General features: G+C 51.2%; 1 protein-coding gene across 1 annotated transcript in view; it reads left to right on the top strand.

Annotated features, from left to right (window-relative positions):
- Positions 1–820: 820 nt before the first annotated feature.
- Positions 821–18979, top strand: part of LOC130489547 (vigilin-like) — a 30326-nt gene continuing 12167 nt past the window's right edge. Inside the window, exons 1-17 of the mRNA XM_056863302.1 lie at positions 821–903; positions 2221–2333; positions 3311–3459; positions 4775–4990; positions 5865–6071; positions 6345–6560; positions 7424–7630; positions 8765–8872; positions 9831–9935; positions 10799–10877; positions 12338–12477; positions 13868–13972; positions 14776–14889; positions 16011–16097; positions 17473–17604; positions 17787–18005; positions 18446–18667. Coding sequence (XP_056719280.1) covers positions 2258–2333; positions 3311–3459; positions 4775–4990; positions 5865–6071; positions 6345–6560; positions 7424–7630; positions 8765–8872; positions 9831–9935; positions 10799–10877; positions 12338–12477; positions 13868–13972; positions 14776–14889; positions 16011–16097; positions 17473–17604; positions 17787–18005; positions 18446–18667 — 2382 coding nt within the window. The 5' untranslated portion in view covers positions 821–903; positions 2221–2257. The remainder of the gene's footprint in view (positions 904–2220; positions 2334–3310; positions 3460–4774; positions 4991–5864; positions 6072–6344; positions 6561–7423; positions 7631–8764; positions 8873–9830; positions 9936–10798; positions 10878–12337; positions 12478–13867; positions 13973–14775; positions 14890–16010; positions 16098–17472; positions 17605–17786; positions 18006–18445; positions 18668–18979) is intronic.

The following is an 18979-nucleotide window of genomic DNA, read 5'->3' as shown; positions in this document are numbered from 1 at the left end:
TAAGAGAGGGGGAAGACGGCAATGACAGTGGCCCGCAAATGGGACTGACCCCTTTCCCTTCCATGCAAGCAGAATGGCAGGCCTCGAGGCGGGAAGATCAGCATGACCCAGCAGGCATGCTCGTCTGCCGTGGATGGTTCCTTCCCTCGAACAGGCTTCTGTAATGTGTGAATGAGTCCTGTCCCATGGGGAAGAAGAGGGGCCCGGAATTCAGGCTTCCTTTTGGCGAAGGCTCATGTTCCCTTCCCCCTTTTTTTTGCTTCTACCAAATAGGCGTTGAGGCTGCAGTTTGAAGAGCCCAGTGAATGGGGGAGAGCAATCCTACTGCCCCCCCCCCACCCATCAGCAAACAGCTTTTATCTCTGCTCGGGATAACATTTAGGGACCCCATCTGTGTTCCTGCTGATTGAACGCAGTTGAAACCATGGAGCGCGTGTTACTACATGGTCTATTTTATAAGCACATCTGTTCTACATATCTCACCCCTGCTCTGTCTGAGTTCCCAGGAAGATCTGGAAAATTCTACACGTGTCTCCTCCTTGCAGACCTCCACCAACAAGAACACCTCTCCAGGGGCCAAATTACGTGCTGAGACTTTGTCCCTAAGAAAGCAGATATTCCATAGATTCTAATAACTTTTATGTATAACTAATTCTAGGACAGTAAGGTGAAGAATTTTAATTTCTGTGTATTAATTACTTCTGCGTGTTTTGGTTTATCTTTATAAGCTGTTGCTCGGTTCCTGTGCTTAGATTTCGGGTGTCAGTGGCCGTCCTTCTCTGCAGTAGTCCTGATGGCCTGCTATCTTTTTTCCTCCCCCCAGGACCAAAGCCGCCGTCACGCTGAAGCGTCACAGGTAGCCTCGTTCAGGACGGACCCTTCTGGCATTTGACCATTTTGCAGGTAGGTTTTGTCCCCTCCTTCTTGGCAGAGGAGGTCTGGGTCCTACTGGGGCGGGGGGTGGGAATCTAATTTTCACAAAAGCTCTTGCCAGCTTGAAACTTTTAGGGGGCCCTCCAGATCTCCACCCGGGGATGGGCGACTTCCCAGTCTTTTTAGCATCCCGAAGTAAACATCTGTTTCTAGGCAAGGTCCCCAGGAAGCATTCCACATCTGGGCCATCAACGTTAATCCTTGGGCGAGACAGTCTTGCGTTCACAAGTACCAGATCTGCTTCGGGGCTCAATAAAAACGACAGGCCGGCATCCGGTTTCAAAGCATTCTGGGAGTTCCCCTGCTGTGCTTTGGGGGCATGTATCTGTGCAGTGAAGTTCAGGAGGGATGTCGCAAAGCAATAAAACCAGAGAACAGCAAATTATTTTGGCAGTGTTTTATCCATTGCCGCACAAATTATGATTTTTAAAAAATTATTTAATTTAATTTATACCCTGCTCTGTTTCCCGGCCAGGGCTGGGCTCAGAGCAGCTATTTTCTCGGGGTGTGGTGTGTTTCCATAGAGCATGTGGTACTACTACTTCTTAGCAGTGCCAAGAATCACTGAAGCAGCTGTGCTTCTAGCCCTCAGTGGAATATCGCCCTTCTCAAGCAAATGGCTTCCCCGTTGGGTCAAGGCAAATAGTCGGGCCCCAGGGTGGCCAGGGCTATGTTTTCACAAACCAGTTAGCTTCCACTTTAAGAAGAAGAAGAGTTGGTTTTTATATGCCGACTTTCTCTACCACTTAAGGAAGAATCAAACCTTCCCTTTCCCTCTCCGGGACAGACACCCTATAAGGTAGTTGGGGCTGGGAGAGTTCTGAGAGAACTGTGACCAGCCCAAGGTCACCCAGCTGGCTTCATGTTGGAGGAGTGGGGAAACCAACCCGGTTCGCCTGATTAGTGTCCACCGCTCATGTGGAGGAGTGGGGAATCAAACCCAGTTCTCCAGATCAGAGTCCACCACTCCAAACCACCGCTCTTAACTACTACACCACGTTGGCTCCCCAATTAGAATTGGGGAACCCTGGATTCAGATTCCTGCTTTGTTATAAAGCTCCCTAGGTGATCTTGTCCGAGTCTGTCTTGGCCTAATCTACCTCACAGGGTGGTTGTGAGGATAAAACAAAAGAGGGGACAACCATGTTTGTTCCTCTGAACTCTTTCAGAAGAAGCGTGAGGTAAAAATGCCTCGTATATTGACGCTTGGTGGCGATGGGGGAATTCTCCAAACCGCCAGCTCCTGCCCTGTTTTTAGCGCCTCTCCTTTTCTTGTCCTCCCAACAGTGGAATACCGGAAACGCGCAAATCTGGGTTTGAAGCTATGAGCTCGGTAGCAGTGTTAACACCTGAGAGCTTTGCTGAGCACCGAAGCGGCCTGAGGGATGAAGAAACGCGAGGTAAGATGAACATGGCCACCTCGCCTGGGAGCCCCTAAAGCTGGAACTCGTGTTTATCAAGCAGGGGTTCTTGCTCTTTTTTGTCCTGACCTGGATAGAAGAAGAAGAGTTGGTTTTTATATGCCGACTTTCTCTCCCACTTAAGGGAGAATCAAACCGGCTGACCATCGCCTTCCCTGCCCCTCCCCACAACAGACACCCTGTGAGGTAGGTGGGGCCAAGAGAGCTGTGACTAGCCCAAGGTCACCCAGCTGGCTTCGTGTATAGGAATGGGGAAACAAATCCAGTTTACCAGACTAGCCTCCGCCGCTCATGTGGAGGAGGGGGGAATCAAACCCGGTTCTCCAGATCAGACTCCACCACTCCAAACCACCGCTCTTAACCACTACACCATGCTGGATAGCCCCGGCTCCTGAGATTTTGCAAGGTAAACAGGTCAGCCCTGGCAATTGCTTTGATGGGAGACTACCAAGGAAGTCCTAGGTTGCTACACAGAGGTAGGCAATGGTAAACCACCTCTGTACATCCCCTGCCTTGAAAACCCTGTGGGGTCTTGCCATAGGTCGGCTGCAACTTAATGGGGGGGAAATTGCTCTTTTTGTTTCACAGTCCTTTCTTTTAGGAGCCCCGTGGCACAGAGTGGTAAGCTGCAGTACTGCAGTCCAAGCTCTGCTCACGACCTGAGTTCGATCCCAACGGAAGTTGGTTTCAGGTAGCCGGCTCAAGGTTGACTCAGCCTTCCACCCTTCCGAGGTCGGTAAAATGAGGACCCAGCTTGCTGGGGGTAAAGGGAAGACGACTGGGGAAGGCACTGGCAAACCACCCCGTAAAACAAAAGTCTGCCCAGTAAATGTCAGGATGCGACATCACCCCATGGGTCAGGAATGACCCTGTGCTTGCACAGGGGATCTTTACCTTTACCTTTTACCTTTCTTTCCCCTGAAAGGTCCCGTTCTGTCTTTCTCTGTTCTGGGCAGGTGGTGTCCCAGAGGATGAGGCCTACATCCCCACTTACTTGGAAGCTTTCCCCCCACTCCCGGAAAAGGGAGCCCCGGGGGAAAAGTCCAGTGAGTTTACAGGAGTATGGAACAAGATCCGGCCTATCAAATCCTCTGTCATCACCCAGGTGAGTTTGTGGGAGGGGTACTGCACGGATGCCAAGCAGATGCTCTACCGCTGAGCCTCGGCCCCTGGAAGGACCAAGGGTCTTCGTTAACAGCCGGCTTTAAAAGGCATGGTTAAGCAGGAGCTCCGTCTGTACTCTGAAGGGTCAGGACACCAAAGGAAAAGTAATTTAGCACAGTCCGGCTTTCCCTACTTGCTGCCTGGTCTGTAGTAATATATACTTATTGATAACGGTCTGTTTGACCAGCCAAAGGTTAATACATTAAATTATCTGACTTAATAAAACTGTAAAACTAGCATAAATCACAAAATTAGATAAAAGACGAATTATGTTAAAATGTAGGATATTAAAACAAATCACAAGATTTAATTTAACAGCTTAATATTTCTGAAAGTATAGCCCGGTTTAGTAATTTTTTCCATTCTATTTTTGCCAATTTTAATTGCGATGGCACAGAGTTTGGCAGTTGGGAGCGAAAAGTATGGAGTTTTCACCCATCCGGAGCCTCTTGGTCAGGAATTCTACTGGCTTATCGGGGAATTCACTGATAGGGTGGGGGGGGGGGCAATGAATCTAATACGGGCCTCATGATAGAATGAACAGCTAAACAATACATGCTCTGTGGTTTCAATGTCTCCTGACCTGCAGGGGCGTAGCCTTTCTGATTTTGGAATCTTCTTGTATTTTCCTTCTAGGACAGCCGAAGGCAGGGCGTGACATCTGGCTAGAGTGTAGGCCTTCCTATAGTTGATAAATTCCAAATGGGAGAAATATGCTGCAGGGGTAACTAGGTATCCAGATTTTTCTGGAGCCAAGAAGAAGGGTGATTTTCCCAGGTCTGCCTGACGTTCGGTATCTTCAGCCCTTCGCTTCAAAAAGCTTGCTGCTCGTTCTAAACCCATGGCCAGTAGGGAAGATGGAGAAAGGCCCAGCTAGGCCAATTTGTTGAGAACCTCCTTTAGCCATGATGATTCAAATTTGTCCTGCACTAACAGGGGTGGTCTGTAGTAAGGAATTCCCTGCTAGTTTTGGTTAGCGAAGGTAAGATAATTGGAAACCAGTCTTCGCCTTCAAAATGACTCCCCCCCCCCCAATCTTTATTTTCGTGCCTCTTGAGTCGGAGCGACTCCTTCAAAACCGTCGCTGAAATCTTTCAAGCCTGCCCACACGCCAGGCTCGGTTGCTGGGGCGAACCCGTAGCGGATCCTTGGCCGGCGAGAATATGCTCTCGGCCCAGTGCCCTTGCCCGGAGGGCTGAGGCCACGGCTTCCCCCTCTCTCCCTTCGGAGCACGCCAATGCGGTTCTTCTCGACAGGTGTTTCACGTCCCCTTGGAAGAGCGACGCTACAAGGACAACAGCCAGTTCGGAGAAGGCGACGAGGCCAAGGTGTGCGTGGACATCATGCAGAAGACAGGGGCTCACATTGAGCTCTCCTTGGCCAAAGACCAGGGCTTGTCTATCATGGTGACCGGCAAACTGGACTCCGTCATGAAGGCTCGGAAGGAAATAGTCGCTCGGCTTCAGACCCAGGTGCGTCCCCCAGCCAGTGTTGCCTTTGCGGCGTGGCTTTTCTTTCTGCTTTAGTCTGTCCTTCTGGGTACCTCTGCTGCAGCCATTTTGTGGCCAGCTCTGTCCCCTGCAGTAGCTGTTTTGTGGCTGCACCCACCACACTGTGTCCTAATTTCGAAGGTGCCTGCCGGCTCAAAAAGGTCAGGGACCCCAGATCTCATATTTGATGCATCCTGTGAAGTGCTGGTATCGCTTTACTCTGCTCTGGTTAGACTTCACCTAGAGTATTGTGTTCAGTTTTGGGCATCACAGCTTAAGAAAGATGTGGACAAGCTGGAACGTGTCCAGAGGTGGGCAACAAAGATGGTGAGGGGTCGGGAGACCAAGTCCTACGGGGAAAAGTTGAAGGAGCTGGGTATGTTTAGCCTGAAGAGGAGAAGACTGAGAGGGGATATGATAATCATCTTCAAGTACTTGAAGGGCTGTCATGTAGAGGATGGTGCCGAGTTGTTTTCTGTTGCCCCAGAAGGTCGGACCACAACCAACGGGTTAAAATTAAATCAAAAGAGTTTCCATCTAGACATTAGGAAGAATTTTCTAACAGTTAGAGCGGTTCCTCAGTGGACCAGGCTTCTTCGGGAGGTGGTGAGCTCTCCTTCCCTGGAGGTTTTTAAGAAGAGGTTAGATGGCCATCTGTCAGCAAGGCTGATTCTATGACCTGAGGCAGTTCATGAGAGGGAGGGCACCTTGGCCATCTTCTGGGCATGGAGTAGGGGTCGCTGGGTGTGTGTGGAGGAGGTAGTTGTGAAATTCCTGCATCGTGCAGGGGGTTGGACTAGATGACCCTGGTGGTCCCTTCCAACTCTATGATTCTAATGTATCTTCTCTTCTGCAGGCTTCAGCTACTGTCACAATCCCCAAAGAACACCATCGCTTTGTGATCGGCAAGAATGGAGAAAAACTGCAGGAGCTCGAGCTGAAGACGGCCACCAAGATCAACATCCCGTGGCCCGAGGACCCCAGCAACCAGATCAAGATCACTGGCACCAAAGAAGGCATCGAGAAAGCTCGGCACGAGATCTTGCTCATCTCAGCCGAGCAGGTGACCGACCCGCCAGGAACGGGTGTCTGTGCCGTGACCTGCAGAGTAGGGTTGGAGTCGTTCAGCTCGCGATCTGAAATATAGAGGGTTTTGGAGAGTATGGGGAAGGCGAGACCTCTTAGCAGCTCAGCTCTTGTGCTCCACTTCATGACCAGCAAAAACTGACAGTTGCGTATTTTAGGATGTGGGTTCATTGTGTGAACAGGCTGCTGGACTCGATGGGTCTTGGTCTGATCCAGCGTGACCTTTCTTATGTTCTTATACGCGTTCCAGGATAAGCGTGCAGTCGAGCGCTTGTGCCTGGAGAAGGCCTTCCACCCCTTCATCGCTGGCGCCTTCAACAAAGTGGTGCAGGAGATCGCGCAGGAGACGGGGGCCCGCATCAACATCCCGCCACCCAGCGTCAGCAAGGACGAGATCATCATCACGGGCGAGAAGGAGCCCGTGGCCCAGGCACTCCTGCGGATCCGCAAGATCTATGAGGATAAGGTGAGTAGCCAAGGGGGTTGGGCTAGATGACCCTGGTGGTCCCAACTCTATGATTCTGCTCAGACTGGCAACAGCTCTCCAGGGTCTCAGGCTAAGGTCTTTCACGTCACCTCCTACCAGGTCCATTTGACTGGAGATGCCAGGGTTTGAACCTGGGACCTTCTGCACGCCAAGCAGATGCTCTACCTCTGAGCCATGGCCCCTCCCTACTTCCAGGCCAGGTAGGGCTTTTGCCCAGCAAGAGTTCTGATTGGCCAGTGGAAATTTGATTGGCTGTACAGACTTTTTTAAAAAAACACATTGCTTCGGCAGCAGCTTCCACCACAGCACAAAGATCACTGTGCTATTGAAAGCAATCTGGAGCAACCACTTTGTGGCTGGCTCCATCTCCTGTGGTAGCCATTTGTGGCAGCCTTGGGTGGCTGCGCCCACCACACTGTCAGGATTCCAGATGTGTCCACAGGCTCAAAAAGGTTGGGGACCCCTGGAGCAGATGTCCATCGTGACTAGGAAGGATCTGGTGGGCTATAGGTGGAGCCTGGAACTCTCCTAGTGGGTCAAGGGCAAAATGGGGTCATAATCTATAGTAGACTGCAAGCTCGTTGGGGCAGGAAACTGACTTTTAAAACTGTTGCTTTGAGAAGCACTGTACTGTTGCCGGATGCTGCTCTAGTCGTCTTGCTTGAGGGCTTCCTAGAGGCACCTGGTTGGCCACTGTGTGAACAGACAGCTGGACTTGATGGACCTTGGTCTGATCCAACAGGGCCTTTTCTGATGTTCTTATCTTGGCCCTGGGTGGGTTTGAATAGTCCCTTGCGTTCTAAAGCAGCATCTCGAGTGCTTCTGCCTCCCCTCCCCCCCAGAAGCGCAAGACGACCACCATCTCTGTGGAGGTGAAGAAGTCCCAGCACAAGTACATCATCGGCCCCAAAGGCAACACCTTGCAAGAGATCCTGGACGCCACCGGAGTCTCCGTGGAGATGCCGCCCCTCGAAAGCAGCTCGGAAACGATCATCCTCCGGGGGGAGCCTGACAAGCTGGGTCCAGCTTTGACTCAGGTCTACGCCAAGGTAAAGGGAGTCTGTTGCGGTGAATCTTTGGGCTTGGCAAGAACCAGGCTGAGAGCCAGGGTGGTGTGGTTAAGAGTGGTGGACTCTAATCTGGAGAACTTGGTTTGATTCCCCACTCCTCCACTTGAGCAGCGGACTCTAATCTGGTGAGCCAGGTCAGTTTCCTCACTCCCACACATGAAGCCTGCTGGGTGACCTTGGGACAGTCACAGCTCTCCGAACTCTCTCAACCCCTCTTACCTCACAAGGTGTCTCTTGTGGGGAAAGGAAGGGAAGGAGATTGTAAACCAGTTTGGGACTCGTTGAAGGAAAAAAAATTCAGGGTATAAAAACCAACTCTTCTTCACTCCTGCACATGAAGCCTGCTGGGTGACCTTGGGCCAGTCACAGTTCTCTCAGAACTCTCTCAGCCCCAGCAGAGGCAGGCAATGGCAAACCACCTCCCAAAAGACCCTGCGGGGTCGCCGTACGTCAGCTGTGACTTGACAGCCCTTTACACACTCGCAGAAGAGCCAGGCTCCTGGAAGTGGGTGGTCTTGAACTGGAAGGGGATCACGTGGGGAAGGCTGAAACCAAAGCAGCATCTCCTGCCTAGGAGAGATTTCAGAGGAGGGCAAGACGGCCCTCTGGCCCACCCTTGGTTGTCTCCCTGTGAAGACTTATAAGGGTCAGCTTCCTCTTCCTTGCATGGCTCTCAGCTTTTTGAGACCCACGTAGTGGGGAAATGTCTCCTATCCCGACAGAGAGTGGTGGGTCTTCCAAGATTCTCTCTTGTTGGGGGTTTGCCTTCTCCTCTCCTCCCCTACCAGACACAGCCTGCCATGAGCATGGTTGCTGGCTTGTTGGAAAGAGTTGTCAGATGCATTTAGTCCAGTTGGGTAGCAATGGACATTCCTTCTGGCGTTGAGTTGCTGAAGTAGCGTGAGGGGAATGCTGAGCGGATGGCCCTGTTGCAGCACCTAGGGGCAGAACACAGTCATTACAAAGCCCCCAAAGCGGGTGGGAAGCCCCTGTGTTGTTGGCTACTGAAGATGCCTCTTTAAACGAAAACTCACAACACCAATCCAGGTAGCCAGTCCCAGGAAAAGGCATGTGTCTGTTTTCCCTTGACCCTTCTCTCGTTGGCTCCTTCAGGCGAAGAGTGTGATGGTAGCTGAAGTAACGGCCCCAGCCTGGTTACATCGTTTTATAATCGGAAAGAAAGGGCAGAACATTGGCAGAATCACCCAGCAACTTCCCAAGGCAAGTGATCTCGGTCCAACCGGTTTCTTGGCTTACTGGAATTGAACAGAAATGTCATAGCTGTACAATCTGAAGAGCTTTGGATTTTAATATGCAATACAGTTTGCTAGAAGGAAAGGGGTCGACTGCCTTGTGAAACCTCCAGTGAATGGTGGTCTGGATACATGGCAATGCCAAAAGGAAATGCACACACCCTCCTTCTGGGTACAGAGCTTCCCATCTTTTCCAGTGCTTCCAGATTTATCTAGAATTCTTAACCGTTCCGACCTTTCGAAGACTTTTCTTCGTGGCAAGACACAATGCCTTACCCCTCAATGAATTATTTGGCAGATTCTTAAATACCCCAATCGAATGGAGAGTCTGCCTGTGTGGCAAAGACAGAAACACTTATTCATTTTTTTATTCAATTGTGATTTAAGTTCTTCTGTAAGGTCTTCTTTTATTACTCCATTGATTTCACACTTTCCTGTTTGTTCTCACGACTACAACTTCATCTATCCGCTGTCTGGTAAAGACGTTGCTCTGTCCGTAGTTTATTATTTAAGGGCTGCTTTGAAGATACGCCGAAAGTTATAACCAAGTTATGCCTAAATGCTTATTTGTGTACAGGTGCTCTTTTTTGTACTGGAACCGGTGATCTGGAGTTTATTCTTTGCCCCTTTCTGATGGATAGCAGAAGCAGCCCTGCAAATGAAAGCTACACAAGTTACTAGTCCACATGCTTACTATCACTCTTCCCCGCCCCCATTACTTAACATTTACCACTTGTAGCACATAACCTAAAAAAGAAACTTTTTGCAAAGTGCTCCTGTCTTATTTTGGAAGCAGTTCTAACTTCAGACAAGCATTTTAAAGAGCCCTTGTGCACCATGAACTGGAAAGAGACAATTCCATGCATCCTCTTGTTTCTTCTTCTGCCGTGAGGCCTGCCTAATAAAATGTTGCTCCTCCGTTTCAGGTTCACATCGAATTCACGGACGGGGACGAGAAGATCACATTGGAGGGACCCACCGAAGAGGTGGAATTGGCTCAGATGCAGATACAGGAAATCATTCTGGATCTGGTGAGCGCTCGGCTGGTTACTGCACCTCCCTGCAAAGTCGCCTTTATACTTTCCCAGTCTTCTTTATTCTTTCCCAGAGATGAACAGTCTTCTTTATTCTTTCCCAGAGAAGACTGTTCAGGCACACACACAGGCAGGTTAGCTGGAGAGTTGCATTTAATGCCACGTAAGGTCTGGCTTCGGAGCAATGTTCTTTTACCCATGAGGGATGCTCGGTGGAGTTGCTTTTCTTCTAGCAGAGCCTTTCCTGACCACTGAGAAATGATGTTTCTCACGTTCGCTTCCGGTCTGAATTGGTTGTTCCTTGGAATTATTCATGAGTTTTCCGTCCATTATAGATGACCTCGTGCCCAGCCCTCACAGTGCCCGGATCATCCCATTCCTCTGTTAGCTCGACTCTTCCATCTTTCCTGAGCAAAGCCGGGTGAAATCCCCATGTGTAAGGCAAAGTGCAGGACACACAAACTTAGTTTCGCTCACCGCCAGTTACAAAGCAGCATGTCCAGAGGCGGGGATTCAGATACTTCCTGCTTCCTCGGAGCTCTTTCTGAGCAGAAGAAAAGTTTTTTGAAACTGGGGTTTGGATCCCCCCTGCCCCGTTCCTTTCAGATTCCTCAGTAGTTGTTGTTCTTAAAATGCTTTTTTATGTGGCAACTGGGTTTGGGGGGGGGGATTTTCTCTCAGAGTAAGCAGTACAAGTAAGCCAATTACAAAGCAGCATTTAAAGGGGCGGGGGCTTCATTTGAGCTTGGAGACTGCTGGTGCATAGATTGCAGACAGGAAAGTGTGGGTCCAGCGAGCAACGAACCTCAGGTAAAAACCCCGTGCGTAAGCGACCTCTGTCTTTTCCCCCACCTTGACAGCTCGGTCGAATGGATTACACCGAAGTGCTCATAGATCAGCGATTCCACCGCCACCTGATAGGGAAGAACGGCGCCAACAGTGAGTCTTTGCATATCCCGGGCTTTCCTTGTTGATCTGAACAGCCAGGCCTCTTTGCGTTCGTGTGTCTGCCCTGCGCAACTGCTAGCCATTTCTGCATCAGGGAGATCTCGGTTCTGCAAACTGTCAGGAACACAGGCTTTTTACTGATCTTCCAGGTGATTCTGCGTAACGATGCTGCCGCTGTCCTGCTTCAGAAATCTCGCCCCCACTGACTTTTACACAGGTCCCAGCCTCATCTGTACAACTCAGAACGCTAGAGACACAGCTGCCTTGGGGGGTGGGGGGGTGGAGGCTGTCAGGACGCCAAATGCGGTGCCTGGCGACAGTCAGCATGGTGTAGTGGTTAAGAGTGGTGGTTTGGAACGGTGGACTCTGATCCGGAGAACCCCCACTCCTCCACATGCGCTGTGGATGCTAATCTGGTGAACCGGGTTGGTTTCCCCGCTCCTACACGTGAAGCCAGCTGGGTGACCTTGGGCTAGTCATACCTCTCTCAGCCCCACCTACCTCACAGGGTGTCTGTTGTGGGGAGGGGAAGGGAAGGTGATTGTGAGCTGGTTTGATTCTTCCTTAAGTGTTAGAGAAAGTCGGCATAGAAAAACCAACTCATCTTCATCATCATCTACAGGAACAACCCTTCACACTGTCTCATTCCTAGTCTGTAAAGCATCTTTTCTTGGCATGTAAGACTTGCTAGTAAGGAAGTTTCAAAAAGCCGCTTGGACAGGGAGCGCAGAGTCCCCCTCTTTTTCAGATAGTGGCAACCTCATTCCTTGTTGATTCCCAGATCCTACACCCTTTCGACGGGCCAGCGTGGTGTAGTGGTTAAGAGTGGTGGACTTTGATCTAGTGAACCGGGTTCGATTCCCCACTCCCATGCATGAATCCTGCTGGGTGACCTCGGGCTAGTCACAGTTCCTCTTTGAGCTCTCTCAGCCTCACCTACCTCACAGGGTGTCGTATGTGGGGAGAGGAAAGGAAGGCGATTGTAAGCCAGTTTGATTCTCCTTATAAAAGGCACAGAAAATCAGCATATGAAAACCAACTCTTCTTCTTCTACTTCTGCTTGGTCATGCCTTGCATGGTCAAAGGCAGGGGGAGGGTATTTATCTCTCTTTCTGTCTCTCTCTCTCTCATATATATATGCTACTTCATGGGTGTTCCCCCCCTTCTGCTCAGGTTGCCCCCCCCCAGTCTAGAAACAGCTCTGTTCTGCAGCCTCTCTAGGGAGGGGCCGTGGCTCAGTGGTAGAGCATCTGCTTTGCATGCAGAAGGTCCCAGGTTCAATCCCCGGCATCTCCAGTTCAAGGGACCAGGCGAGTAGGTGATGTGAAAGACACCTGCCTGAGACCCTGGAGAGCCACTGCTGGTCTGAGTAGACAAGACTGACTTTGATAGACCAAGGGTCTGCTTCAGTAGAAGGCAGCTTCATGCGTTCGTGTGATCCCATTCGACAGTCAACCGCATTAAGGAACAGCACAGAGTCTCCGTCCGCATCCCCCCTGACAACGAGAAGAGCAACCTGATCCGGATCGAGGGGGACCCTCAAGGGGTTCAGCTGGCCCGCAAGGAGCTGCTGGAGATGGCTGCTCGCATGGTAAGGGAGGCTGCTGCCTTTGGAAACGGAGCAGAGACGGGTGGGGGGGTGGTTCAGACTGGCTGCCTGCTCTTGGATTTGCTGCTGTTGTATCAGGAAGGGAACTTTGGGGCCCAACCACAGAGTGAATGGTGGCAGACTGTGCCTTCATTGAACTACAGTTAATAATCATAATAAACTTTTATTTGTACCCCACCCTCTCCTGGCCAAGCTGGGCTCAGGGCGGCTACAAGCACAGTTAAAATACATAAACACAATCACAAAATTCAAAATTGAACATTAAAACATTCTAACCCACTGAGATTTACATTTCCTATAAAACTATATTTGGTGCCCAATTAAATCCCAATAGGGAGAGATGTTAATATGGTGATTGTAGGTTGATTTAATACTATTATCTCATGTCTCATGCCTCCCACGTTGCTCTTGGAAGTCAAAGTGGCTTACAGAGTAAAATACACATAAAACAAATGTAAACGAGTTTAGAAATCAGTGGGCAAACCTAAAATGGTTGGTGAGTCGTGGAGATGTCCTAGGCTGGGGCCAGTTCTGCTAGCAAGGTTTGTAAAGGCCCATGGGCTGATACAGACTATTGGTACGGGAGGGGGTACAGGACCAAGGCTATCCAGACCTTCAAACTACAGCAGGGTGGGAGGAGATATAGGAAGGAAGGACCCAGGATATTGAGCATTGGGTACCTTTGATGGATCAGCCACAAATAGGCAGGGCTGCTGCTCAGTGATAGAACATCTGCTTTCCATCCGGAAGATCCCTGGTTCAATCCCCAGCATCTCCAGCTGAAAAGAACCAGAATCATAGAGTTGGAAGGGACCACTAGGGTCATCTAGCCCAACCACCTGCACAATGCAGGAAATTCACAGCTACCTCCCCCCACACCCCCAGTGCCCCCTACTCCATGCCCAGAAGATGGCCAAGATGCCCTCCCTCTCATGATCTGCCTAAGGTCCATAGAATCAGCGTTGCTGACAGATGGCCATCTAGCCTCTTCTTAAAAAGCTCCAGGGAAAGAGAGCTCACCACCTCCCGAGGAAGCCTGTTCCACTGAGGAACAGGCAGTAGATGATATGAAAGACTCCTTCCCGAGACCCTTGGGAGCAGCTACCCTTCAGAGCAGGAGATGCTGACCTCGATAAGGTTATTTGCAAGGATGAAATGGAGGAAGGGAGAATGTTGGAAGCTGCTTTGGATCCCTGTTGGATCCAAAGCAGGGTATAAATAAGTGACGAGTTCGTGGGGAAGGTATCATGATGCGTCTGCTGCTCGTCACCATAAACTTGTTCATTCTGTGAGTATGAAGACAAGAGGAGACCTTGTGAGACCCACGCTGCAGAGTCTGGTTGCTTCTGATGGTACGTGGGCTTTCCCCCAGGAAAACGAACGCACAAAAGATTTGATAATCGAGCAGCGCTTCCACCGGACCATCATCGGGCAGAAGGGCGAGAAGATCAAGGAGATCCGTGATAAGTTCCCGGAGGTAGGATTTAGAGTGTTGTGGAGATGCATGTTGCCAAGAGCCCCTCTGTATTCTTTGGTGGATAGTGCCATCAGGTCACAGCCAATGTATGGCGACGCTGTAGGGTTTTCAAAGCGAGAGACGAACAGAAGTGGTTTTGCCATTGCCTGCCTCTGCGTAGCGACCACGAAGGTCCTTGGTGGTCTCCCATCGAAATACTAACCTGGGCTGGTCCTGCTCATCTTCCAAACTCTTGCAAGATATTCAGTATAAGGCAGCTTCATTCAGTCATACAAGTCACGTGCGCTTACCTGAACTCTTTTGGAGGAAAAACAGGTAAAAAACATAAGCAGAGCCCTGCCTGTCTGACCAGGGGTCCATCCAGTCCACCATCCCGTCTCGCACAGCGGCCAACCAGTTCCTCTGAAGGTCCAACAACAGGGCACAGAGGCTGAGGCCTTCCCCTGATGTTGCCTCCTGGCACTGGGAATCAGAGGTTGACTGCCTCTGAATGTGGAGGTTCTCTTTAGTCGCCGTGACTAGCAGCTGCTGATAGACCTCTCTTCGGTGAATCTGTTCCCCTTTTAAAGCCCTCTCTTCGGTGAATCTGTTCCCCTTTTAAAGCCGTCTGTGTCCATAAGAACACAGGATATATCCTCGGCTCCAAGACAATACGGAGCTTTGTAAGCGAAGCCGCACTTCGGTTTGCTTCAGGCCAGAGTGCGTAAGTGATAGATAGCCACTTAGATCACAACTGGCCCGGGGGGAGAAGGGGGGGAGGTTTCTTCCCAGTCTGCCATACCGATCGCAGTTCCACCCTGCAGGTTATCATCAACTTCCCCGACCCCTCCCAGAAGAGCGACATCGTTCAGCTGCGCGGCCCCAAAAACGAGGTGGAGAAGTGTGCCAAGTATCTCCAGAAAGTCATAGCGGAACTGGTGGGTTCTGTCACGGCCGCGGCTCTTCGCTTCCTCTTCTCTCTGAGCGGCCACATGCCCTGTATGGGTGTGAGGGCGCCCCTTCTTTAGCCCAGCTGTTGGGAAAGCAGAAGGGAAGGGGGGAAGGCAGGTCTTGTCCCCACCCTTATTTCCAGAGTCTTCTCAAGTGTTTCTGGGAGCCAGCATAGTGTAGTGGTTAAGAGCAGTGGTTTGGAGCGGCGGACTATGATCTGGAGAGCCGGGGTTTGATTCCCCACTCCTCCACATGAGCGGCAGAGGCTAACCTGGTGAACCGGGTTGGTTTCCCCGCTCCTTCACACGACGCCAGCTGGGTGACCTTGGGCTAGTCACAGCTCTCGTAGAGCTCTCTCAGTCCCACCTACCTCACAGGGTGCCTGTTGTGGGGAGGGGAAGGGAAGGTGATTGTAAGCCGGTTTGATTCTTCCTTAAGTGGTAGAGAAAGTCGGCTCTTCTTTTTCTGCTGAAGAAAAAGCAACTCTTCTTTTTCTGCTGAACAAGGTGGGCTTCCTGTTCCCGGGCATCTTGGGGACGGCAGAAATTGTTTGCCCTGGGAAGAGGGCTTGTGTAGCTGTGGTTGGGACTAGGTTTGCCAGCTCTCGGTTGGGAAATACCTGGAGATCTGGGCGGGGGTGGAGCCTGGGGAAACCATGGTTTGGGGAGGGGAGGGACCCCAGCAGGGTATAATGCCATCGAGTCCACCCTCCAGAGCTGCCATTTTCTCCAGAGGGACGGATTTCTGTCGCCTGGAGGTCAACTGTAATAGCGGGAGATCTCCAGGTGCCACCTGGATGTTGGCAACCCTAGTTGGGATGGGCTAGTGGGTGCGGAATCGGGGACCGAGGAAGACGTTGGATGCGGGGCAAGTTCCGGCATTCCCCACACCGCTTGCCCAGAGCAAGCTAAAAACGTGGGTAGGGCCGTGAAGCCAAATGGGAGTGGATCAGCCACCTCCCAAACTGCCGCAGCTGCTGTGCAATCTGTGATGTCTCTGAAGCAGCGAGGGGTAAGCTGTGGACCGGGGGGGGGGGGCTCCCTCAGTGCCCCCCTTCCCCATGCCCCCTCCCCCCATGCTGATCCTGTGTTTCTTTCCTCTTCACCAGATTGAGAACAGTTTCTCCATCCCCGTACCCATCTTCAAGCAATTCCACAAGAACATTATCGGGAAAGGAGGCGCCAACATCAAAAAGGTAAAAGGTGTGAGACCACCACCAATGCCCAATCCCCCCCCCCTTGCTCAGAGTATTACAGAACTGGGCTTCCAGACAGGGTGTGTACACACACACACACGTAGAATATCTACTGCTTTTGATGGAAGGAGGTTCCTTCTAACTCAACCAGTTAGGATTAGATGGGTTAAATCCAACATATTTAGTTTAGAATGCTCCAAGGCAGTGGTTCCCAGTTATTTGGGAATGGTGACCTACGTCCAAAATGTACTTGGCCCGGTGACCCACTCGAAACAAAAGAGCATGCACAAACCAGTATAACTGCAGCAGCACGAAAATACGCTTTTGGGGCAGGACCCACAAGGTTGGGAAATGCGGCTCTAGGGCAGCAGCCGTCAACCTCTCCAGACCCGCTGAAAATGCGAGCAGGCTATCGGAAGTCATGGTGTCAGGGTCATATGACAGGAAGAAGGGGCAGCAGAGTGCCTACTTCAGCCGGATCAGGGGCAAGACCATAAGCAAAGAATAGGGGGACCAGAAATACGGGCCAGCACCAGAAGAGGTCGTACGGGAATAAACTATTGGTCACAGCCACGGAAGAATCCTCTCCCTCAACGAGTGACTCCACCTCATTGCTTTCCGTGGCATGTACGCGGAGCGGGGCAGGAAGTACGGCAGCTCAGCCCTCTGTGTAGCGGGCCTTTTCAAAAATCAGCGACTCTCCCCCCTCAAAACCCCACACTCTAGGGCAGGGGTGTCGAACTCAATTGTTACGAGGGCTGGACATGAAATTAATGTCACTTGGTTGGGCAGGGCCATGCCTCGCCAGCCCAGATCAGGTGTGTGTGGGGGGGCTGGCTCGCGGGCTGGATAAGAGCTCTGAAGGGGGCGGATCAGGCCCCCAGGCCTTATGTTTGACACCCCTGCTTTAGGGCAGGGCTTCTTAAACATTTCCACTTGCGATCCCTTTTCGCCCGAGAAATTTTTACGCGACCCCGGGTATATAAAATAGGCATACAAATCAAATATTTACTGATAATAAATCAAAGAAATCTAGAAAGCTTTTACTGTTGCCAAATTTTTCACGAACCCCACATTCAGTTATGCAACCACCTATGGGGTCGCAACCCACAGTTTAAGAAGCTTTGCTCTAAGGATCGCAGCTTGGCAGGTGGACTTTGTGACCTGTGGCTTGAGTGCCATTGGGCATGGGGGAGTCAGTGCAGAGCCAGGAGTCCTGGTTTAAACGGCTTCCTACTCGCTTGGCCCCTTCTGAAGGGCACACACTCTTCCGTGCCCAGCACCCAAAGGGGTCACAGAGGGGGCTTCCCTTTCTCGAGTTTGTTGAGCCGTCCGGCCTCGAGGGTCCCGGCTTGATACCGTCTCTTCACAATAGATTCGAGAGGAAACCAATACCAAGATTGACCTCCCCACAGAAAACAGCAACTCGGAAGTGATCCTGATAACCGGGAAGAAGGCCAACTGTGAGGGCGCTCGGGACCGCATCCTGGCCATCCAGAGGGAGCTGGTGGGTGTGTGAAGCAGCTTCCTCTCTAGCCTGTCCCCCCACCACCTCTAAATCCCCCCCAGAGACAATCCAAAGAATGACCCTGCCCCCACTTTGTGAGCGACTGCCGTTTCTCCCGCCTCGAGCCGAGAAAGGGGTTTTTGTAGCCCTCCTTTCCCGTCTTCCTCTCCCTCCCTTCTCAGGCGAACATCCGAGAGGTGGACGTGTCTATCCCGGCCAAGCTGCACAACTCGCTGATCGGGGCCAAGGGACGGCTGGTGCGCTCCATCATGGAGGAGTGCGGCGGGGTCCACATCCACTTCCCTTCCGAGGGCTCAGGCAGTGACAAGGTGACCATCCGGGGGCCCGGCGAGGAGGTGGAGAAAGCGAAGCGCCAGCTGCTGCAGCTTGCCGAGGAGAAGGTATTGGAAAGCCCCATCGAAATGGACGGAGGAAGGAGGCCTGCTCTCTTCAGTTCATTTTTTTTGCCAGCGTGGTGTAGTGGTTAAGAGCGGAGGGCTCTAATCTTTTATGAGGACCTTCGATCACATTGTATCTCTCCTCTTTTAACATCTAAATCTAATGCCTCTGTGTCTGACATAATGCTTTTTTAATTAAGTGACAGGGATCCTGAGGCTACATTGTCAGTGGCAAGATTTATCTCAGTCCTTATATCCCTCAAACGTTAGATTTACGTTGCTCAAGATCAATGGATCAAGGAGCTTCTAAGGGATAAAGGAAAGGGAAGCTGGCTCGCTAGCACAACAGGAGGGCAGAGCTGCCCACCTTGGGATGAACCCCGGCTTCCTCTGGTGCCCTCCACCCTTCCCTCTCTGTACCGTACCTTTCTCCCCCTTTGCAGCAAATCAACAACCACTCAGTCGAGCTTCATGCCAAGCCGGAGTACCACAAGTTCCTGATCGGGCGCGGTGGCGCCAACATCCGTAAAGTGCGAGACCGCACCGGCGCCCGCATCATCTTCCCCACACCTGACGACAGGGATCAGGAGCTCATCACCATAGTCGGAAAGGAGGACGCCGTCCGGCAGGCTCAGCACGAGCTGGAGAGCCTCATCCGTAACCTGGTAGGCTCGCCAAAACGCACACGGGAGCCTTGGGCAGAGGGTTTGACGGCTCGGAGCCAGAAGGCATGGAGCTGCACGTCCCAAGCGTCCTTCCGGAGGCTGGTTTTATTTCCGCCGTTGTTGAGATTTTTGAGATAGGAAGTGCCCTGAAGCAGATCAGTTGCTGTGATAAGTGCCTGAGTTTCTAGATCTTGAATTTCACGAAAAAAAACTTTATTTTACTTAACTAGCCACCTCAAGCAATGACACAACTTTGAATTTTCAAAAAAAAAATCCTTTTTATTGTAAAAGCTTTAATAATACTAATAAAAA

The sequence above is a fragment of the Euleptes europaea genome, chromosome 18 (assembly GCF_029931775.1).
Source record: "Euleptes europaea isolate rEulEur1 chromosome 18, rEulEur1.hap1, whole genome shotgun sequence".
Classification (NCBI taxonomy): Eukaryota; Metazoa; Chordata; class Lepidosauria; order Squamata; family Sphaerodactylidae; genus Euleptes; species Euleptes europaea.
Note: the sequence above shows the minus strand (reverse complement) of the source record. Positions and strands in the feature narration are given on the sequence as shown.